Source organism: Sprattus sprattus, assembly GCF_963457725.1.
Source record: "Sprattus sprattus genome assembly, chromosome: 7".
Classification (NCBI taxonomy): Eukaryota; Metazoa; Chordata; class Actinopteri; order Clupeiformes; family Clupeidae; genus Sprattus; species Sprattus sprattus.
This window is the reverse complement of record NC_137926.1, coordinates 36,299,561-36,318,785: the sequence shown is the minus strand read 5'-3', so window position 1 is coordinate 36,318,785 and position 19,225 is coordinate 36,299,561. Positions and strand designations below refer to the sequence as shown.

Here is a 19,225-nt window from a genome sequence, read left to right as displayed (position 1 = left end):
CCCCTAGAACTAAAGAGAATTTTCAAATCAATTTATTAAAAATATTTTAGATGAAACATTATTGTATTAATATTGATGTAACATAGCTATTCATATTTTAGTTTGAGATATCAAAGCTCAACTGTTTGGAGCCCATCAGTGTGGAATCTTTTGTCCTTCTTGAACACTTTTATACACTGAAGTTCAAATGAGGGGAGTTGCACGCCCAAGTCAAGCCACGCCCTGGCGAACTGTGTTTACAAGGAGACCCCTGGAAAGATTCATTTGGCTCCATCACACAAATGTAGGGTTTATACTTCAGCACTCTATAGGCATGGTGTACATTGTTGAATTGGCACACAGCCACAGGGATGTAGTGTTTCTTTTTAGAGCATTTTAAACTGTTTTAACCTGACACAAAGTCTGTTAAGTGTGACCCCTCCCTCTCTACTTTGTCTCTCTCTCTCTCTCTCTCTCTCTCTCTCTCTCTCTCTAGTCTTCTGCATCAAGGATGTTAGCAGTGCAGGCCCCACTTCCTTGTTACTGATATTCCAATAAGAGGATGCTAATACTAAGAGGATGCTATCTAATCTTCAATTAGAAATAAGAATTGTATATGGCACACCATCTGCCATGGCCCCCTTCAATACCCCTACATTAGTGACAATAACCTTTTTCAATCACAAGAATGAAATTAATGAAAATAATATGTTATGCAAACTCATTAGTTTCACAATCTCAAGCTTGTGAAACATTCCTCACATTCATTTACATTTTTAACATAGGCAGCTGATAACAATGATGGACACATTACTTACACATGGCTAACATTCTATTACTAACGCTAGCTACCCCGCACTCTCATGGCCAGATAGTTGCCCTGTGCCCACCCTTTAGAAACTGCTTTCATAACAAACAAACACAAACAAACTGATAAATACACAACTGAATCTCCATTTTAACATTGACGTTTATTAGGAAAGCTTGCCACTGCTTACTGACTCTTGAGAAGTCATGTAAACATTCAGGGAAATGTTATAAACAATGAATCATGATCCACCTAAATGTGTCATAAATAGGCATCACCCTTTGCATTAGATGTGGGGCAAATGACGACACTACAGTGAAAAACAGTAAGTATCAAAATCAACTGATTAAGCGGTCATTAAGGTAGCTACTAGTTTTAGAGTCTTGTAGAAGCATGTTGGCCACATCAAAAAACTTGTGATCATACGCCAGCTTATAGCATATGTAGATATCCTCGCAGTGGTGCAGTAACTTCTTCAGGTTGTGACTGGCGTTTGGGGGCCTGTGTTGTGTCAACCTAGAGGCAAAATATTTAATATGAAAATGACTTGTGCACACACACATGCAAACACACACACACATGTGCACACACACACACACAGACACACACACTTACTTTTTGGAAATCTCCTCAAACAGGCTGGCTGGAAGTGGTCTGTATAGTTTAAACTCCTCAAGGAAGATGAAGTCCCCTTTGAGGATGATCTTCTGGTACAAAACCTCTGCCCAGTCTGGACTGAAATCATAAGCTTCTGTGACCACAAAGACCTTGTAGAGAAAAGGTAAAACCGATCAAGAAAATAGATCATTTTCTCTACACACTTTCCAGTTTTACAGTCAGTAAAACATATTTTCTGCCCCATGATAGATAGTCTTTTTTCAGAAAACCTACAGTTAACTACATGACTGAAATTACTCGATAATTAATTGCAAGCAACCAAACAGAAACTCACTCAAAAGTCTCATTCTGAAGACATAGACTTCATCTTATGGCATTTTCTGAATCAAAACTAAAAAACATGAAACTAGATCAATACCCTCACACACTTATTAAAGATGTGTATCTGCACTACACTGTAAGCTGCTTTAAATAAGCAATAACATGTCATTCCATGACAAATTGCCCTGCATGATCCCCTCAGTTCTTCATGTATACCCTTAGTCCAGACCAGCGTTTCCGTTGTCTGGTAATTGAAAAATTGAAATGTCCGAAAATATTAGATCTCACTGGTCAAATTGTCCGATTGGAATTTCTTTAAAATCCCGTCTCGCAAACACAATCTGAATTAGACAAACATCCTAATATTTAGGCCTATAAAGCAAATGTGCACTGCCCTTGTTATGTTTTAAAGGAACTGATTAGGGTGAACCGTCTGACGAGGATAAACTTGTAATAGGCTAGGTGCACGAAATACTCAGTGTGGGCTATTTGTTTCCTGTTTAGCCAGGTGTGTTTGAACCTGCCACTATTTTGAATGTAATTAGTGTCTACACGTCCTTCTTTATCGTAACACTGATTCACTAGGTGCAACACCTAACCAGGTCCGTGTAGACGCTAATTACATTCAGAATAGCGGCAGGTTCAAATACACCTGGCTAAACAGGAAACAAACTGCCCACACTGAGTATTTCGTGCACCTAGCCTATACCTGCAGTGTTGCGTCTGAATGCGTTTTATTTCATTCTACTGTCTATGCCCGTGCGTGAGAGCGCCGAAGTTGTGTAGAGGCCAAGAGCGGTATTGCAGACAGATAGAGATTTTGAAAAAATATAGCTCGCAGCATATTGGAAAAAGGAACTGAACAAGTTAATTTTTTGGAGCATTGAACATAGTCAGAGCAATGACCATTTTGTGGCACTCAATTTAACGCAACAGCAGGTTGCGATTAAAGGCCACTTATGACGCGCATCTGACATTTATGTTTTTTTCCCATTGTAAACTTAGGCAAATAAACATGTGGCATTCTAAACGACCTGATTATGTAATTCTTAAAGCTACGCATGCCGTCAGTTTTCTTCAATAGGCTTATTTAGAAGCAGATATAGATATTTGACAGGCTTATCATTAAAATGTCCGGAAAATGAAAACTCTGCCGGTCATAATGACCGGCAACATTTTTCTCTAGCCGAACCTCTGGTCCAGACACAGACACAATATGTCAGAGTACAACAACAAGTGAATAAAATTGTGGCAATTTGAAAATTAAAAATTGTGGTGATTTGGCATAGACCAACCGAAATGCCAATAATATGGGTTCATACCTGGTAGCAATGGGGCAGTTCCAGGATGGTGGACAGCACCTCTGCTTGGCGCAGGTTGATGACACGTTGGCTGTGGCCATGACTGAGGAGGTGAAGCTGAAGAGTGACGAGCTTAGCCATTTTCACACAACGCACTGCCTGGCGCACACACCAGTCCTGTAGAGGCCGGGGCACAGAGAGAATGGCTAAACCACTAACATTTCAATAAGGACAGCATTGTATCCCACAGTTCTGTTAACAACCTCTGTCAAAAAGTACCCTTGGAACAAGCTATGTGCACACCCAAGTTAAGATGGCACTAGGGGTGGGGGAAAAAATCGATTCTCTCGTAAACGATTCTGTCTCGATTCAGAAAAGTTCATAATCGATTTTTTTTTTTTTTACAGTTTTTCAGTTGTTAAGACCTAAAAAGCGAAAATTTGGCACAATCTGCACAACCTTCACTTCATGTACCAATCACTCAACCCAATTTGGCAATACTTAAGACTCCCTTATCTACACTAGACTCTGATTTTCCTTGTTTACACTCTGTTGTCAATTACACATCACCTTGTTGTCAAAACACTGTACACAATGTTCAGTTGTTGAACACACTTCTCAAGTAAAATCTCAAAGCATCAACCTACAAGACACAAATAGTCAAATCTCTAAACACTCAGGTCTTTTGACCAATTTGCAGTGAGGACTGCACCATAAAAGTGTCTTGAGCCTCTGTTTTGTTTGGTAAACTATTGAGAACTTTGAAAAGATCGACAACCAGAGAAGGAGAGGGGTAAGAGTGAGATGAGGAGGAAGAGGAGGACAAGAAGGAGTTGGAGTAGGAGGTCGAGGAGTAGGAGGACAGAGAGAAGGAATAGGAGGACAAGGAGGAGGAAGAGAATGAGGACAAGGAGAAAAAGGAGGAGGAGGAGGAGGAGGAGAAAGAAAAAGGAGAATGGTCATCTCTAATGAGATTTGGGCCGCTGTGGTAGACCATGTTTTCATGGTTTTTCGTTAGAACCTTCAGGATGGAGAACAGGTACAACATCTGTTTGCCTTGTGTATTGTAATACTGCATATCAATAGAATATAGTGTGCTCACAGTATTTTGCAGGACTGAAAGAGAACCACACTGTGGAGGAAGAACACACACTCTCAATCTTTTTTAAAGCAAAGTAGCATTTTGCAGGAGATGTAAAGGGTTTTGCATTTTTTGTTAGTTGTTTTGGTATTTGTGTTTAGAGTTTTGAGAAAATGAGGCATGCTTTCAAAAAATGTGTGTAAACAATGAGAAAAACTGTAAGCATTTTGTATACAATATAATGTCAATACAATCTAATGTTTGGTGGAACAGGAGAATTGTAAATATGGTTTGTGAGAACAACGGTATCACACGGTTTACAGTACTGTACTGTTCTCTGTGTGTACCGAAATAAAACCTTTTTTGCTGCATATTTGTTTGCTGTTTTATGTTTGACTATGAAAAATGTAGGCCTACAGTGAGACATTTTACAAAAGGAGAAATGGCTCATTCTCGAGTAATTGTCATTGTCATTCATATGGTGTTCCATTTCGATGATTGTGTTTTCAATTTGGTACTGCAGTGTGCTGTAAATGCTTGGTAGTGTGCAGCAAATGCTTAGTTGTTCCATTTTGTGAACAGTTAAGAGATTTGATGGCAAAGAGTCATCTCGCAAAGGGAGTGTCAGGTTTAGCATTTTGTGTGTGAGGTTTTCAGCTTTCTGTGTGCAGTTTTGAGAAAGCCGTTATTGTTTTGAAAAAGGGGTGTTAACAATTGTGAAAAACTGTAATATATATAAAAAAGTAAAAATAAAAAATAAAAAAATGTACACATCCATTTTATGTTGAAATGCAAGCTGCATCGATTATTGCATTGTCCATAGAAAGTCAAAATTGTGACAAGGAAAAGCTTTTTCTCCAACAAAAAAATAGAAAAGGTAATTCATCTGTTGATTTTCTTTAATTATCAAACACAAAGTAGGAAGTGATTTAAGACTCTGAGTTGCAAACTCTAATGTTTTAAAAATCAAATCGTTATCGCTTTAGAATTGATAACCGATAAGCGTTTTAGAATCGATAATAGGTTTAGAAATGATAATCAGTTTAGAATCGATAATCAATTTAGAATCAAATCATTGACCTCTGAATCGGAATCGAATCGTGAGGTGCCAAGAGAATCCCACCCCTAGATGGCACCCTGGTTACCATGGTAATGCACAAGGGTGTAAACAATAACCAAAAGCCAAAAAAGGCAGTAATATTAATCAAGGCGCTTGTTTTGCACAAATGATTTTGGAATATTTGCTATTACACAGTAGTATGTCCAATTTAAGCTAGACTACACAACTTTAAGAGTCTAAACAGATTTTCAAAAGACAGGTCATGGCACACTTGCAGACAGATTTTAAAAAACATTCACTTTTGCCCAATACTAGACGACAAGGGTCCTGAACTACCCGACTTCACAATCACACAACCCAGACAGTCGTCACTGGGCTATAACTGGGGTCACATAATACTCAGTTCAGTTTCACGGTTGGGGCGACAAACACAAACATTTGTGTCTAGGAAGTCGAATATGTGTTCGTCATAGACGACCCGATAATTCAAAAGCAGTTGTAGCTCCAACGGGACAGTTTGCCTCTGACACTTTGTGCTACTACTGGCTAGTTCCACTAGGGGGAGCTCCAGGGACTGGTTACTAATCGGTTAGTCCCATTATCAATGCATGACTAATCAGTGATCATTTCAGCAGGAGGACCTGAACAAGAAGAACATGCTTGTTTTACCTCATAATAACGCGAAATAATTGTATGTTGGCAGGATAAAGGTGATCCTTGTGTGCAGTTAAGAGATATGGGAGTATACTGCATACTGGGGACTGGTCAACATCAGTAATCAGGAGGCCTCCTGTGTGTTAATCAGTCCAACCAGACCCCCACCCCACTATGACCCTTATTGCAATCACCAATTTCACAAGAACTCTGGTCAGGCTAACTATCTCTCATCTCATCTTTAACTATCTACTAGTTTATCAAGTCTACCACACATTATACTACATAACTGAAATAACAGTGGACAGTGGATAACTGTGTGATATGTGGCTAGTTTTCAGAGGATGATATAAAGGTACGTTTATTATCATTACGTTTCGCTGTGGACTGGATGTTTGAGTGTCATTGGTGGACATAGAATAGGCAAAGTATGCATAAATGTTTTTAATGTGTAGCTCGCTTTGCCATTTTATAAATATAAATGGTTCCACAGTTGACTCGAACCTTAAGTTCTGGCCCAGGGAAACCTTCCTGGTGTCTCCCCCCAAAGACAATTTGGATTTGTGAGTACAACAAATCAAATGTGACTGTTTTGGTTAATTTGTCTTTGGTAATTGGTAAAGGCTTCGTGGGCATCAATCCCAGCCACAGAACAAGTACAGGAAAAAAACAATGGGACAGCATTAACCACCATGTATCCACCCACAACATCCAAACTCAATGACATGTAGGGCATGTGAACTGTGAGTTGAATATAACTTGTAACAGTCTCTCTTCTCATCCAGCCTGTATGGTTAAGGTCACTTCATGATTTAAAAAACTGTTCAATTTGACATTATTTTAAATAAAAAATGAACGCTGTGTATCAATAGTGCTGTGTTTCATGGGTATGAGTGGAATCAATGGCCAACAGGGACATTGGTGGCCATGTCTGGTGGATTTTTTGATGAAATATTCTCTGCAATGTTTTCCAAATAAATGGATTTCCAAATAAAAACACTTTAAAATGCAACTTTTAGAAAAACAGTAAATTACTGTTAAATTACAACAAAAAAAAAAACTTGAAAATGTGTAATATAGTAAAAATGGCTATAATTTCACTCAAATCACGGTCCACCGGGTCAAAAGAATCAGTAATTGAAGCAACCTTATTACCAATGTCATCAGGGGACATTCAACCATCATATCATCATAAGATGTTACATTCCTTGGGCTATTGGTTGGGAACTTCCCACAGCGGCCAAACCTCTCACTGTCGCATGCAAGTTCTCGTACCCAACAACCTAGTATAAGGAATGTAACTCAACAGGGTGCACTACAACCTTCATATCAATACCTAATAATACTTAACAACAACAAAGAAGCCTTAGTGAGAAATTCACTGGGGTTGTCAAGTGGGCACCTTCCTTTGTTGGTGTTTCCAGAAGGGCTCAACAGTGGTGACTGGCATTCAAGACCCAACCCCTCCATACTCTGGGTAAGCACACATGTCAATAACAAACACAACAAAAGATACATCACGAAAGGATTTCACATGCATTTGTGTCCGAATGACTGCCTAGTTATCGTAACATTAACCTCATTATACTATGGGATGCCACAGGCTATCCAGGGTAAGGGTGGGGGGTACCCCCCTCGGGAGTATTAACCAGGTTTAGGGTAATGAACACAAACCTTGGTCATCTTAGGCACTGAAACATCTTTCAACAACAGGCTTCTTCATATAATACAGGTTCATTCATGTCTCCAAGTAGTCTGTGAGAACCTCAGCCATCACCACTGGCTTGCTTTTTCAGCAGTCTCAAAAAACTCCTTTAGAGCTCCTTTCAATTACCATCCTCAAAAAAAACGAAATCCAACAGAAGCCTGGTTGGTTAAGCACTAACAGCTATCTCCACTGCCAGCCTCATTCCCTCCCTTCTGCTACCAGTTACGCATTTTTCAACTTCTTTTCAAAGGCTTCCTCAGTTGCATCTTCAAATTAAATTGTTAACTCTATAAAGTAAGCAATGCCTTTACAATCAGAATACACCAGTGTATCTGGTCTCAAAGCAGTCACAACTTCCAACATCAGCCAGCAATCTCCAATCCCGAACTTTGCCAGAACGGTTTGTACGTACATGGTGTCAAGTTTTCTGCCCCTCTCACACAAAATCAATTCTTATATCCCAGTCATTAAAGAAGCATCATGCAACAATTGAACTTCAGGATTAGGGTTAGGATAAGCAGATGTACCTTAAAATAACAGCTTGAAAAAAAATGGGGCGCTACAATGACTTTTAATATGGAGAATCACTACCGTGCCATTGCCATACCAGGGCCCAAAGGGATATTACTGCTAAATGTAGGATTGCCTGAGGCCACCCGGCTTTTTACTGTCTGCCGAACTAGTAAGTAGCTTATTTGCCGTCTTGCTTTGTCTTGTTTTGCACTTGCTTGATGTTTGACTGTGTTAGGACAGTTGTTGACTCACTAGTTTATCATAATGTCAAAGTCAGCACATTTCCAGAGATTTCGTTAGTTCTAGCCGCTAGCATATCATGAGCGATTAGCAATTGATCCGGAATTCTTCTTTAACGGCCAAAAAATTAACCTCAACTCATTGCTTCTCAAACTAATCTGCCTCTCTAAATAAGGTTAGCAAATTATCACATAATTCTGTTTTAGTAAATTCTGTTTGATCTTTCATTGTAATTTCAGTGTAATTACATCAAAGAAAAAAAGCCTGTGTATAAATATTAAATATAAATATAAATGCTGTTGTGGCTAACACATGCAGGATGAAAAGACTTACCTTGAAGAGACTCTCAGCAGCGTCTTTAAAGAGAGTCTGGACCTTTATCAGGGCACTCTTGAGTTCAGCTGTCACAACTGGACACAAAACAAGTTCTTAGTTGGTGTGAAGCATTTCTTCTGAATCTGTCCCATTTTAAAATGTTCATGTATGATTATTGTGAAGTTCCAGTGCGCTTCTACTCACTCCATGGCTGGGACTCAATGATCTTGAGCTGAGTACGCGCAGCTCCCTCGTGGTTCTCTCCAATCTCACGACACATACTAAAGCACAGTGCCACCATATTGTGCTTCTCGCTGTCACATGGCAGACACCGTTTAATGTAGTCCAGAAGTGCAGTTTTGAGCCTGGTGTTCTGCAAAACATTCAGTTAAATTAAGTCATCCAATATCTCAGGAATAGGCTATCGGAGAACACTGACCCTTTCCCCTCTGAAGTCCTATCTATGTCAGAGCTAGATATGCATTATAGCCTATTAATCTTAGCTGATTTTTTTAATCACATTTCTGTTCAGAACTAAGTATAAAACAACATTTCTCTTGAAAACATTTCCACGTCATTAGTTAAACTTTACATGACCTTTGATGACACTGCAAGTGAATTCGCTCAATTGAAGAAAGTAACTGAACTCTGTCCACTAAAAACATTCCCACTACCCTAACTTAAGTGGGATATGTTCTTGGGTTTAGGAGACATGTTGGAGATGGAGGCATGTTGAAGACATGGAGGTATAAGGAGATATGTTCTTTGGTTTTTTTCTGTGCAGCGTGTGGTCAGACTGCCTCCAAAATTAATTTCTAAGACTAGTTGAAGGACGTGAAATTGCGAAAGTTTACAAGATAAATTGATAAAATCAGCAAAATGACACAGCAGCTTAACCACACACAAACGATGTCAGATATGGCATCTGCCGGCCGCTGAAGCTACTGCAAGTCTAGTGCATGAGGTTAACAATGCAAACATTAAGCAGTTCTTGAGATATTAAAATGTGTCCATTGTAGGGACCCTTGTGGATGCATTCAAAGAATGTTGTAGTCATTGACTGTATCAAGTTTAATTAAATTTGAACTTTCACAATTTCACAAGATAGAAGCCATAGAATCACAAATGCATTCAGATTTTTGAATTTCCAAAGTGTTTGCCCATAACAGTCAATCTAAACAGGAAGTGAGGTTGTATCTCAGCAATGTTTTGATGTATTGCTGCAATAATACAACTTAAATCATTCTTGTGTCTGGTAATACTGTGTGAGGTCCCAAGGCCTACTGGTCATGTCAACCTAGTTGATGTGGCTGCCATATTGGATTTCAACGAAAGATTTTGAAATGTTTCACAGGCCACGCATTTACCATATTTGGCATGGTATGACCCTGAAGAGCTGGGGTAGGAAATATTCCCTCTGCATGTGTATGTGATAATCATGTAGCTGGTCGGGCAAGGTGATAACAACAGCACGTTCATGGGTTTGTGAAATTACAGTACTGCCTTAGGTAACAATGTCTGCTAAAGGTCAAATGTGATGCCTTCTTGACTCCTCTCTTACCGATTCCACCTTCTTCCTAAGCAGCATCTCAAAGCAGTGATTTTGGTTCAACAGGTCAAATATGTATGTCATCTCATTGTACCGCCCGATGCCAGTGAGAAGCCGTACCTGGAGGATTTACATGTAACAATTAGCAGCAAACTATTTTGTTCTACAAACACTACATTGGTTTAAATAACAACACTTTAACTTAAGTTCTTTTTAATCAGTTAACATGATCAGTTACAGTTAGCCTATCAGCTAGCACAAACGCTTGAGTGATAAATAATATAATTAATGACCGATAAATGTTTTTGCTACAAGGAACCTTTAGCCGCAATCTTGGTCACACTTTTGGTTGCTCCCACAAGGGAGAGGAGCTAGGGATATACTGCCCCCAATTTGGAGTGTGGAATATGACATCATTTAGTCATACTTTTACTCGACAGCTAGCTAGTATTATAAATTACCCCTTAAAGCAATCTTCCAACCACCTCATACTTAAATAATTAATTTAGCATCACATAAGTGGAAATCCCTGAGTCCTTCATTCAATGTTTCAGTCCTGAAGTTACTCACCAATAAACTGTGGCGGTCACTGTGGGCCAGGTGGACATGGCTGACATGCCGTGCTGCCTGGAGGACTTGAACTATGCCTTCCATGTTGCAGCTGAGGCTGAAGCAGTCATGTGCCAGGATGAGGAGCTCTACCACTAAAGACAAGGACAGGAAAGCATCAGTTCATCTGCACTACTTATCCCTTGTATTGGTTGAATCTTTAGAGCTAAATAAGATCCCATAGCTTTTTCTTCAATCCATTTAAATGTATCACTTACAATTTATCACTATCAATTTATCGTGTTCAAATTAAAGAACTTTTACCCAAGTTGTCACTGTTCATCAGATGCCAGACTATGGTTTGGGCTGTTCCCCTCACATCTGTGTTGTGCTCTGAGTAATTCAATTTCAGTGTGCAATTGTTTCAAGCTGCTTAGCAATAAAAAAAAGTTTAATACGCATGTTTATCTTCACTGTACTGTGAGCCACTTTGAACCAAAACACTTTGGCACTTTGGAGCAGAATAAATGGGAATTCAGTGAACATCTTACTGCAGCTCAGCTCTGACAGTGGCAAGGTGGAGATGTGATCCAGCAGTCTGATGCCCACCAGGTTGGGGTCTCCACAAAGCTTAGCCAGCTGCCGAAAAGCCTCTCTCCCCTCTGTCAAGCAGTACATTTGCTTGTCCACTGCAAAAAAAGTCAGAGTAGAGTTCTTGAGTAACTGCAATCTTGCGTAGTTCCATAACACTACTAAAAGACCTGAGTTCACTTTAAAAAATGTTTAATTCACACAGCATTCCTATCGTTACTAGTGGTTTATCCCAGAAAGTGAATGGTTTTACACATCATGGTTCCACATTGGCCTAAAATTATAGAGCTAACTACCTAGAATGCATGCAAAACCTTGCAAACATCAGCAAAATCACAGTTGGCACTGATACAAGCTTGCTAGAATGCTAACTGGTGTCCTCTGGCGATATGGTAGGCCACGTTTCTGACTCAGACCACCAAATTTGATGATGATACTAATAAAAACATATACCCTAAAGTGGTAAATTCCTTTATACTGCTGCTTTAACTATTGAAAAAAAATCACTTAAGAACCAGAGTCTGCTCACCGAATTCTCCGTCGTGCCCAGATGCTTGTATCCCTTGAACTACAAATGATGATACAAGTTGTGCAACAGTGTCTGTCTGCAGGCCCTGCACATTGATGAAGACCTGTGCCGTCTTATAGCGGTCCTGTTGCTGAGACAACAAGATCTTCTGCAGCACGGCCTCTGGCTCTGCAGCAGAGATCTCGTTGTAGGAACACTTCAGCTCCTGTGGAAGTGGAAGAGTATCACTCGAATCACATTTATAGTGGCTTTATTTTATAATTAACCAAGTATTTCTTTTATTGCTAAATTAATTATCGCGCATCAATTTTTCCTCAACTATATAAGATCACATCACTAAACACTAAACACCATTTGAGACCATTTCTACTATTTGAGGGTCATTTTAATAAGAGTGTGATTTGGTCCAAGCATATAGTTTGGTTTATTGTACAGGGATTTGACAGTACAATTACAAGTATGGTTGAGAAAGAGGGATGGGAGACCTCTTTACCTTGGATAGTTCATAAAGGCTAAGAACCTGTTTACAATAGTTCTTCCCATGCCGGCACTCATCCACAAGCCCCCGCAGCTGAGACACCACCTGGTCCTCTGGTGAGGGCACCACCACAAAACTCCCCAAACTAGAACCTGGAAGGGAAAGGCCTCGTCAAATCGTGCGGTAAAATCATGTGGGGTCATATTTAACGTCACATTCAGGCCAAGTAATGTCACAGGCAACAAAAAATAAATATACCTTATACTCCGGCATTCTGTCATAATTCACAAGATCCCCTTAATTTTCCCCATCATTTACAAGTGCCGCTAGTGAACCATGAATTAGTAATATGATGATTAAGACCTTTGACTAAATTGTCCGACATTTGTTGTTGTTTTCAACTCATTCAGGATTTGTTCAATTAGTAATTTTTTTCCAAATGAACTTTCAACCATTTCCAACTACCTGGCTTTTTATAAGGGATATACAGGATCTGGATCTTTTTTTGGCATGTTGCCTTTATAAATCAGCTAAATTCAATGTCCCCCTGTTTTAGCAACCCGTGGTACGGTTTTATAAATTGACCCCTGTGTTTCTCCTGTGTAGATAAGTCTGGAACATACAAACGATAAACAGTAATCTGAGGAAAACTCACAGCTCTGGAGGCTCTTCCCTGTCTCAGTACTCAGTAGATCCTGGATGCCTCTCTGGTGTTCTCCAGAAGCTAGACCACGGCAGTGAAGAACCAACCACACGTCACGATGGTAGTAGTGGAAGTAGCGGCAGACTCGACTTGCCTCATGAATGCAGCCATCATCTAGAAGGTTCCCTACCAGCATGGACAATGCACTCAGTTCTCCAACATCTTGAGGTCCTGAGGATTTCTCAGTGGAGGATGAAGGCATGCCGTCTAGGCTCAGGTACTTTGGGTCACCAAGGGTCGGCACTTTGGAGAAGGAAAACTCCTTCATCATTTCCTCAAAAGAGTCCTTATTCCTAGCCAGTGGCATAGTAAATAGGCTGTCCTTTGCTAGGTCAGTGACAAGAACTTGCCGATGCACTTGACACCTCCACAGCGTTTCCTCAATCTGCTCTAGCTGGTCCAGTGGTGGACTTTCTTGCTGGGAAAGCCAGAAGCCAGCGAGGCAGAAGAGAACACAGCACTCCTGCATGCAGACCAGCTCCATCTCCACAGCCCAGTGAGTCTCTGACTGGGACTGCTCAGCCAGAGAGAGGAAGAACCGCGAGGCAGCCTCTATGTTCGTACTATTACTCCTGAACTCGTCATGACACCTCCTTAGGAATGACAGTCTTACATCCTTTCTTTCCCACTGATGCTTGTTCTTCAGAGTGTGAAATTGTTGGAATAGCTTTATGTCGAGGGGAATATATAACAATACAGCAGTTAATAGTGTAATGAGAGGCAGTAGTAAGTACTACATTATGGTCTAAAAAAAGCTGAAAAAGATGAAAACAAATATGTTCTTGTCCACATGAGTTAAAACTAGGGCTGTAACGATACACCTACCTCACGATTCGATTCGTATCACAATTCTTGACCCACGGTTCGATACACCCCACGATATTATTAGTGTGCTTGCCCGAAGGGAAGCACAGTATTGTTATCGTCAAGTTTTCTTTATTCTCCCCGTTTTTCTTGCAGCTAACTACTCCTCGCCCGATCGAGCTAGAGACGCCATTCAAACACCAAAACACCGGCCCGATCCGGTGCAGGTTGCTATGACTTTTCGTGGCGGTACTCCTTGCCACTCCTTTTTTATTCCTCTTTTTCATCCCCTTTTTTCTCCATAGACTTGCATGGCAGAACTCTGTGCATTATGACATCATAATAGGCTCATTAAACTGGCTTGCACCTGTGCTTCTCACTGACACCTCCGCCAAATCCAAGGAACCGCATTTTCTCTGTCCCTCTCAATTCAACTTTGAAAAAGAATAAGAGGAACCGTATTTCTCTGTCCCTCTCAATTCAACTTTGAGAAAGAATAAGAGTAACTACAGTTTCTAACCTAGCTACCGTATTTCCACTTCGTTAAGGTGAGTTGAATGGCAGCATTTTCAGTGTACTGACTGAAATTTTAATGGAAACTGATAGTTAGCCGTAGCAGCTAACATATAAATTAACGTTACGTTAACGTTGGAGACGCCATTTTCCTTAATTCAAGTTGTGAAGTAAACCTTTGAAGTAATTCATGAATTTAGTTGTGTGGATATAGTGAGCTAAGGCTTGTATTCCCACTACGGTAACGTTAGCTATCCTAGCTGTGTTAAGCAGAGCTATCCTAGCTGTGTTAAGCAGCTGTAACATCTGAGTACGGGGCTAAAGGCTAACTAACACTACGTAACGGGAGTATCCACTGGCAGTTTCAGCTAGCCGTAACGGGGGATCATTTTCCTTAATTCAAGTTGTTAAGTAAACCTGTGAAGTAATTCATGAATTTAGTTGTGTGGATATAGTGAGCTAAGGCTTGTATTCCTACTACGGTAACGTGAGCTATCCTAGCTGTGCGGGGCTATGCAAAAGTTGCTTATACTGAAAGAATGGTTAACTTGTTGTGGCCGATAGCGTGAGTTAACATTAACCCGTGTCCTGGGAGTAATGATTCATGAGAGACCTTGAACCATTAGGTTACCTGAAAAACGTTTGAGGATGTACCTGGACACAGCGTAGCTATTGTAGTGTGCTCAGTTTTCGAAAACTAGACTGAAACTAAGAAGGATAACTATGACTAAATGTGACTAAAACTAATATGCATTTTTGTCTTAAGACTGAATCTAAAATAGCTGCCAAAATGAACACTGATAGGGGACCCCTTAATCTGCAACTCATGGTTGCTCTAATCAGATGTACTAACTAGGCTTATAAGAGAAGACTAACTTTTTATGCCAACGAACACACTAAACCCTTTCACAATAAACAAGCAAACATGAGAGAAAAACAGAGCAAGCACACTCTCGCAGTTCGTTCACGAAACGCATTCTAGTTATTATTATTATTTTATTTTTTTTCACATTAGAATAAGTATGAGCTATAAAAAAAATGAAGAAACAATTTATAACCAACTATAGAGGGTTTTATTACTCAAAGCAAACAAACTTCTGAAAAAGTATGCTTGAACATAGCCTAAAAATATGAGGGAAACAACACATAAATAACCAAATAACTTAAATAACTTAAAACTATGATGGCAGTGTATGGCCAAATGTGACAGACCCTAACTGCCACGTATTTTATGAACAGGGCCCAGGCAAATCAAATGAATGAATATCGAGGAGGCAAGAGTTTAGCAAAATAAAACGTTTTATTTCTGTAGTTTAATAAATATCTGGTCACTGGTATTTAATGACATGACAAAAACAGTTCTCACACAAGCACACCCTCATACACTGCCATCATAGTTACCCACGATTACCCGCGATATACAGGCTACTGGCAACAGTAACACACCCACCAAAAAGAGCTATAAATTCTGGATTAACCCAACTCACGCACACGAACCAGAGCAAGCAAACGTGTTACAATGTTTCAGAACATTACACACATTAGTGAATAGCCGCCACACTACTACACCACGTATTATGGTATGCACTTCCACACAATGCGCACACTTGGGAACCACTACAAACTGAACGTTAGGGTTACACAGTAACCCCGTACATCACAAGATGGCCGTTAAGTAACGAAAGCACACACACACATTCATACAAACAAAATACAGAAAGATCCCAAGAAAGTAACATAAAGTACTGGTGGCTCTCTCACAGCCTATTAACTCAAAACAATTTAAGTACGGGAAAACAGTGGTCAAAACACGACGCAGTGTACGTCTTTCTTCTGAGGGAGCGTTAGACCACCCGCAACCAAACCTCCGGAGAGGGAGAGGGAGAGGGAGAGACGGCTACGGGGCAATTAACGCACACACTTCTATTCTCCGTGCAGAGCAGTCCTCCTGCTACAAACAATCCGGCAACCACGCGCCAACAATTCAAATGGCCGATTCAAATGTCATCTGAGGTAGACATTGCGCACAGCACACGTGTAGGCTTACTAGCGAACCAAACTTTTTGTATCACGTGACCGCTGAGGGCATGTCGCGGTTCTGCCTCCTCGCATCGCGATGCAGGTTCGTGGCCCAGAGTGTCGCGATTTCTCGGTTCGATCCAATATCGTTACAGCCCTAGTTAAAACATATGTATTTTTATCGTACACACAAACTGACCTCAGTGATTATTAAAGCATCAATGGACAGATCTGCCAGGTCTGCCACCTGTCTGGCTTGGCTGAAATACCCCAAAGCTTGTAGCTCCTGCAGCATGTTCTGGCACTCCCTCTGCAGAACATCAGAGGAACAGCGCTCCAGCAGGTGCGGAGAGAGGGACACAGGAGTGCCCTGGAGAATCTGGCTGAGTTGGCTAAGAGTCCTAAAGTCTGGACCTGCACACACAGATAGACAGGTAAAACAAAAGGTAAGCCAAAAAGAAAATCTAAAACAGGCAGCAAAAGAAACTATGGTTACATTTTCACCAGAGGTGTTGGAGGACCGGGATTCTTCTTACTTTATGCAAACTACATGGACAACATACGGAGGAATGGTTTTGACATGCCGTTTTATTAGTGTGATCGCGTGGACATGACGCAAGTGTTGCTCCCCAGCATGAAAGGCCTATGAGGCCTTTTTCTTATTCTACAGAAGCTGCAGGGGTGTAAACGCTTCCGCCTGAACAAGAATGGTTTTATACTTCCGCCTGTTGGACAAGGTGCAAAGCAGACTGCCTCATGTTCGCTTTGTACTAAACCGTTTGCATGAGCCTTCTGCTTAGAATAGTGTCACTACAGGAGCTACAGAAACAGTGCCTCACCATTGGACTTGAGCAGATGCCCCATGTCAGACATCAGCTGAAGCAGTCTCCTGAGCTCATACTGGGTGCCACACTGCTGGATCATAGTCAACAGGAGCACAGAGGCCTGGCTCTCAACCCACTGAACAGGGATCCCCACAGGAGATTGAACAACACCTTCCCGGAGCTTAAGCAGAGATGGACAAACAAATAGTTTTTCACTTTCAATTTGAAATATAACATGAAGAATCATCTGGAGCATTGTGCAGATATCACATCAGTCTAGTATAGAGGAAGGAAAAACAAACAGACCCTAAGTAATTCCAGACCACAAAGAAGAATTCATTTTGTAAGATGGCAAGGCAGGCTAGCTTTAAAGGGAAACTTTAAGGGCATCTCTGTAGGGGTCCTGTCCATGTTGTCAGACCCTTATGAGAACTTTGACATACTGGCTGGCCTCATAGGATTAGGGTTAGGGTTAGGGTAACTTTGACATACTGGCTGGCCTCATAGGATTAGGGTTAGGGTTAGGGTAACTTTGACATACTGGCTGGCCTCATAGGGTTAGGGTTAGGGTTAGGGTTAGGGTAACTTTGACATACTGGCTGGCCTCATAGGAGTTCATTGTATAGCCGTTTCGTGGTTGCATTATGATTTAATACTGGACCATTTTTGATCGTTTATTAAGTTTGGACCAAAAAAAGATCTAAAAAATGCATTTACATTTAGTAACAAATGATAAAATATAAGTAGAGGGCAAAGGTAAATGAACAGAACATACGCTGAACAGACACTTCTGGAATTCCTGAAGCTTTGTCTTCGCATCTTCATATTTTTTGGCATCACAGCAGAGTTGATACATGTTGAGCATGTGGAGCAAAGGAGATTTCTGTGACAGAAGAGCATGCAAAGTTAAATGCACAAAGTTAAATGTCATTTTAGTGAAAACAGCATTACACTGAGGTCCAATGTGTCTGTGTATTTGGGATCTCTACAGGCAAATCAGTTTAGTAGCAAAGACAACATGACGGGTTCAGGCAAGTAAAACTGACAATAAGTGCTATGGGGCATGCTGGCAGTGGCGTGCACACATAGACACTAAGTGGTGCCAACGCACCAGGACTTTTGCCCTTTATCAACGAAAATGCCATTTTGAAACATTTTTTTTTTTTTCTTCATTTTACTGAGGCCGGTTTTGAAATGATCTTTTAAAAACCTAAGCGATTAAAAACGACTGAAACAATGCCCAAATATGAGCCACGTCCCCCTTGCACAGAGCAGACTCTATATTCTCTTCCTTTGTCACGTGCACTCGCGCTGGCACGCGCAGGGCACCACATGCGCTTCAGTAAACGCGTCTCCAGCATAGCAGCCTCGGTCGCAGACAGGCATCTTCTCCCGTGTTCCCACCAGCCAGGTAACATACAGATCAAGTAAAATCGTATAGTTTGCCCTCTAAGCCCAACGTGTAGCCTAATCATTTTGTTGTGCAGTAAAATGTCTCATACAGCAACAAACAACTAAGCATTTTTAGCCGACTGGTCACCTGATAAAGTTTTACGCTGTATAGCCCAATGACAGATAACGCAAGGACGACCATAGGCTTATTAGGCTACAAATTATTTCGGTAGAGTTTGCAATTGCAAATATGCTTAATGTGTTAGGACGAACGTTTTCTGTTGTATAGGTTTTGTCAGGCAACATAAATTAACACATTTATTTGTGGCAGAAAAAAACGGGAAGTTCCTCATGTGAAAAATGCCCATCTGTAGGCCTATTCAATGACAACAGTTAGCAGCTAACTCCTTCTTCTCATACTTTTTGGTCTCTTTGTTAATTGTATATTGATTTTGATTTACTAATTACAGCACAATGCCAAGAAAAGAGAGGCTGAAAAAAAAAAGAACGAATAAAAGAGCTACAGCAGGCAGCACAGTGTAGCAGCTCTCTGCTCTCCTGGATGAAAGGAAAGCCACACGATGGAAGGTCGGAGTCAAAGTCAGAATCACTAACTGTTGTGTGCCTTAGTTAGGCTATATGCTACATACGTGTAACTTTTTTATAATAAGGTGTT

The 19,225-nt window shown here is 40.6% G+C and overlaps 1 protein-coding gene across 2 annotated transcripts in view; it reads right to left on the bottom strand.

Moving 5' to 3' along the window:
* Positions 1-1,063: 1,063 nt before the first annotated feature.
* spg11 (SPG11 vesicle trafficking associated, spatacsin) overlaps positions 1,064-19,225 on the bottom strand; it is a gene marked incomplete at its 3' end in the record, with an annotated part of 74,935 nt that continues 56,773 nt past the window's right edge. The window contains exons 25-38 of one of the 2 annotated variants that reach the window (XM_080841847.1): positions 17,933-18,040; positions 17,173-17,338; positions 16,533-16,747; positions 12,950-13,664; positions 12,310-12,446; positions 11,817-12,021; positions 11,248-11,385; positions 10,718-10,851; positions 10,160-10,267; positions 8,803-8,971; positions 8,617-8,693; positions 3,049-3,204; positions 1,403-1,554; positions 1,064-1,303 (exon numbers count right to left, since the gene is read on the bottom strand). In XM_080841847.1, coding sequence (XP_080697973.1) covers positions 1,126-1,303; positions 1,403-1,554; positions 3,049-3,204; positions 8,617-8,693; positions 8,803-8,971; positions 10,160-10,267; positions 10,718-10,851; positions 11,248-11,385; positions 11,817-12,021; positions 12,310-12,446; positions 12,950-13,664; positions 16,533-16,747; positions 17,173-17,338; positions 17,933-18,040 — 2,658 coding nt within the window. Of the gene's footprint in view, positions 1,304-1,402; positions 1,555-3,048; positions 3,205-8,616; positions 8,694-8,802; positions 8,972-10,126; positions 10,268-10,717; positions 10,852-11,247; positions 11,386-11,816; positions 12,022-12,309; positions 12,447-12,949; positions 13,665-16,532; positions 16,748-17,172; positions 17,339-17,932; positions 18,041-19,225 lie in introns of those variants that run through there. The other variant, XM_080841848.1, reaches the window with a different exon arrangement.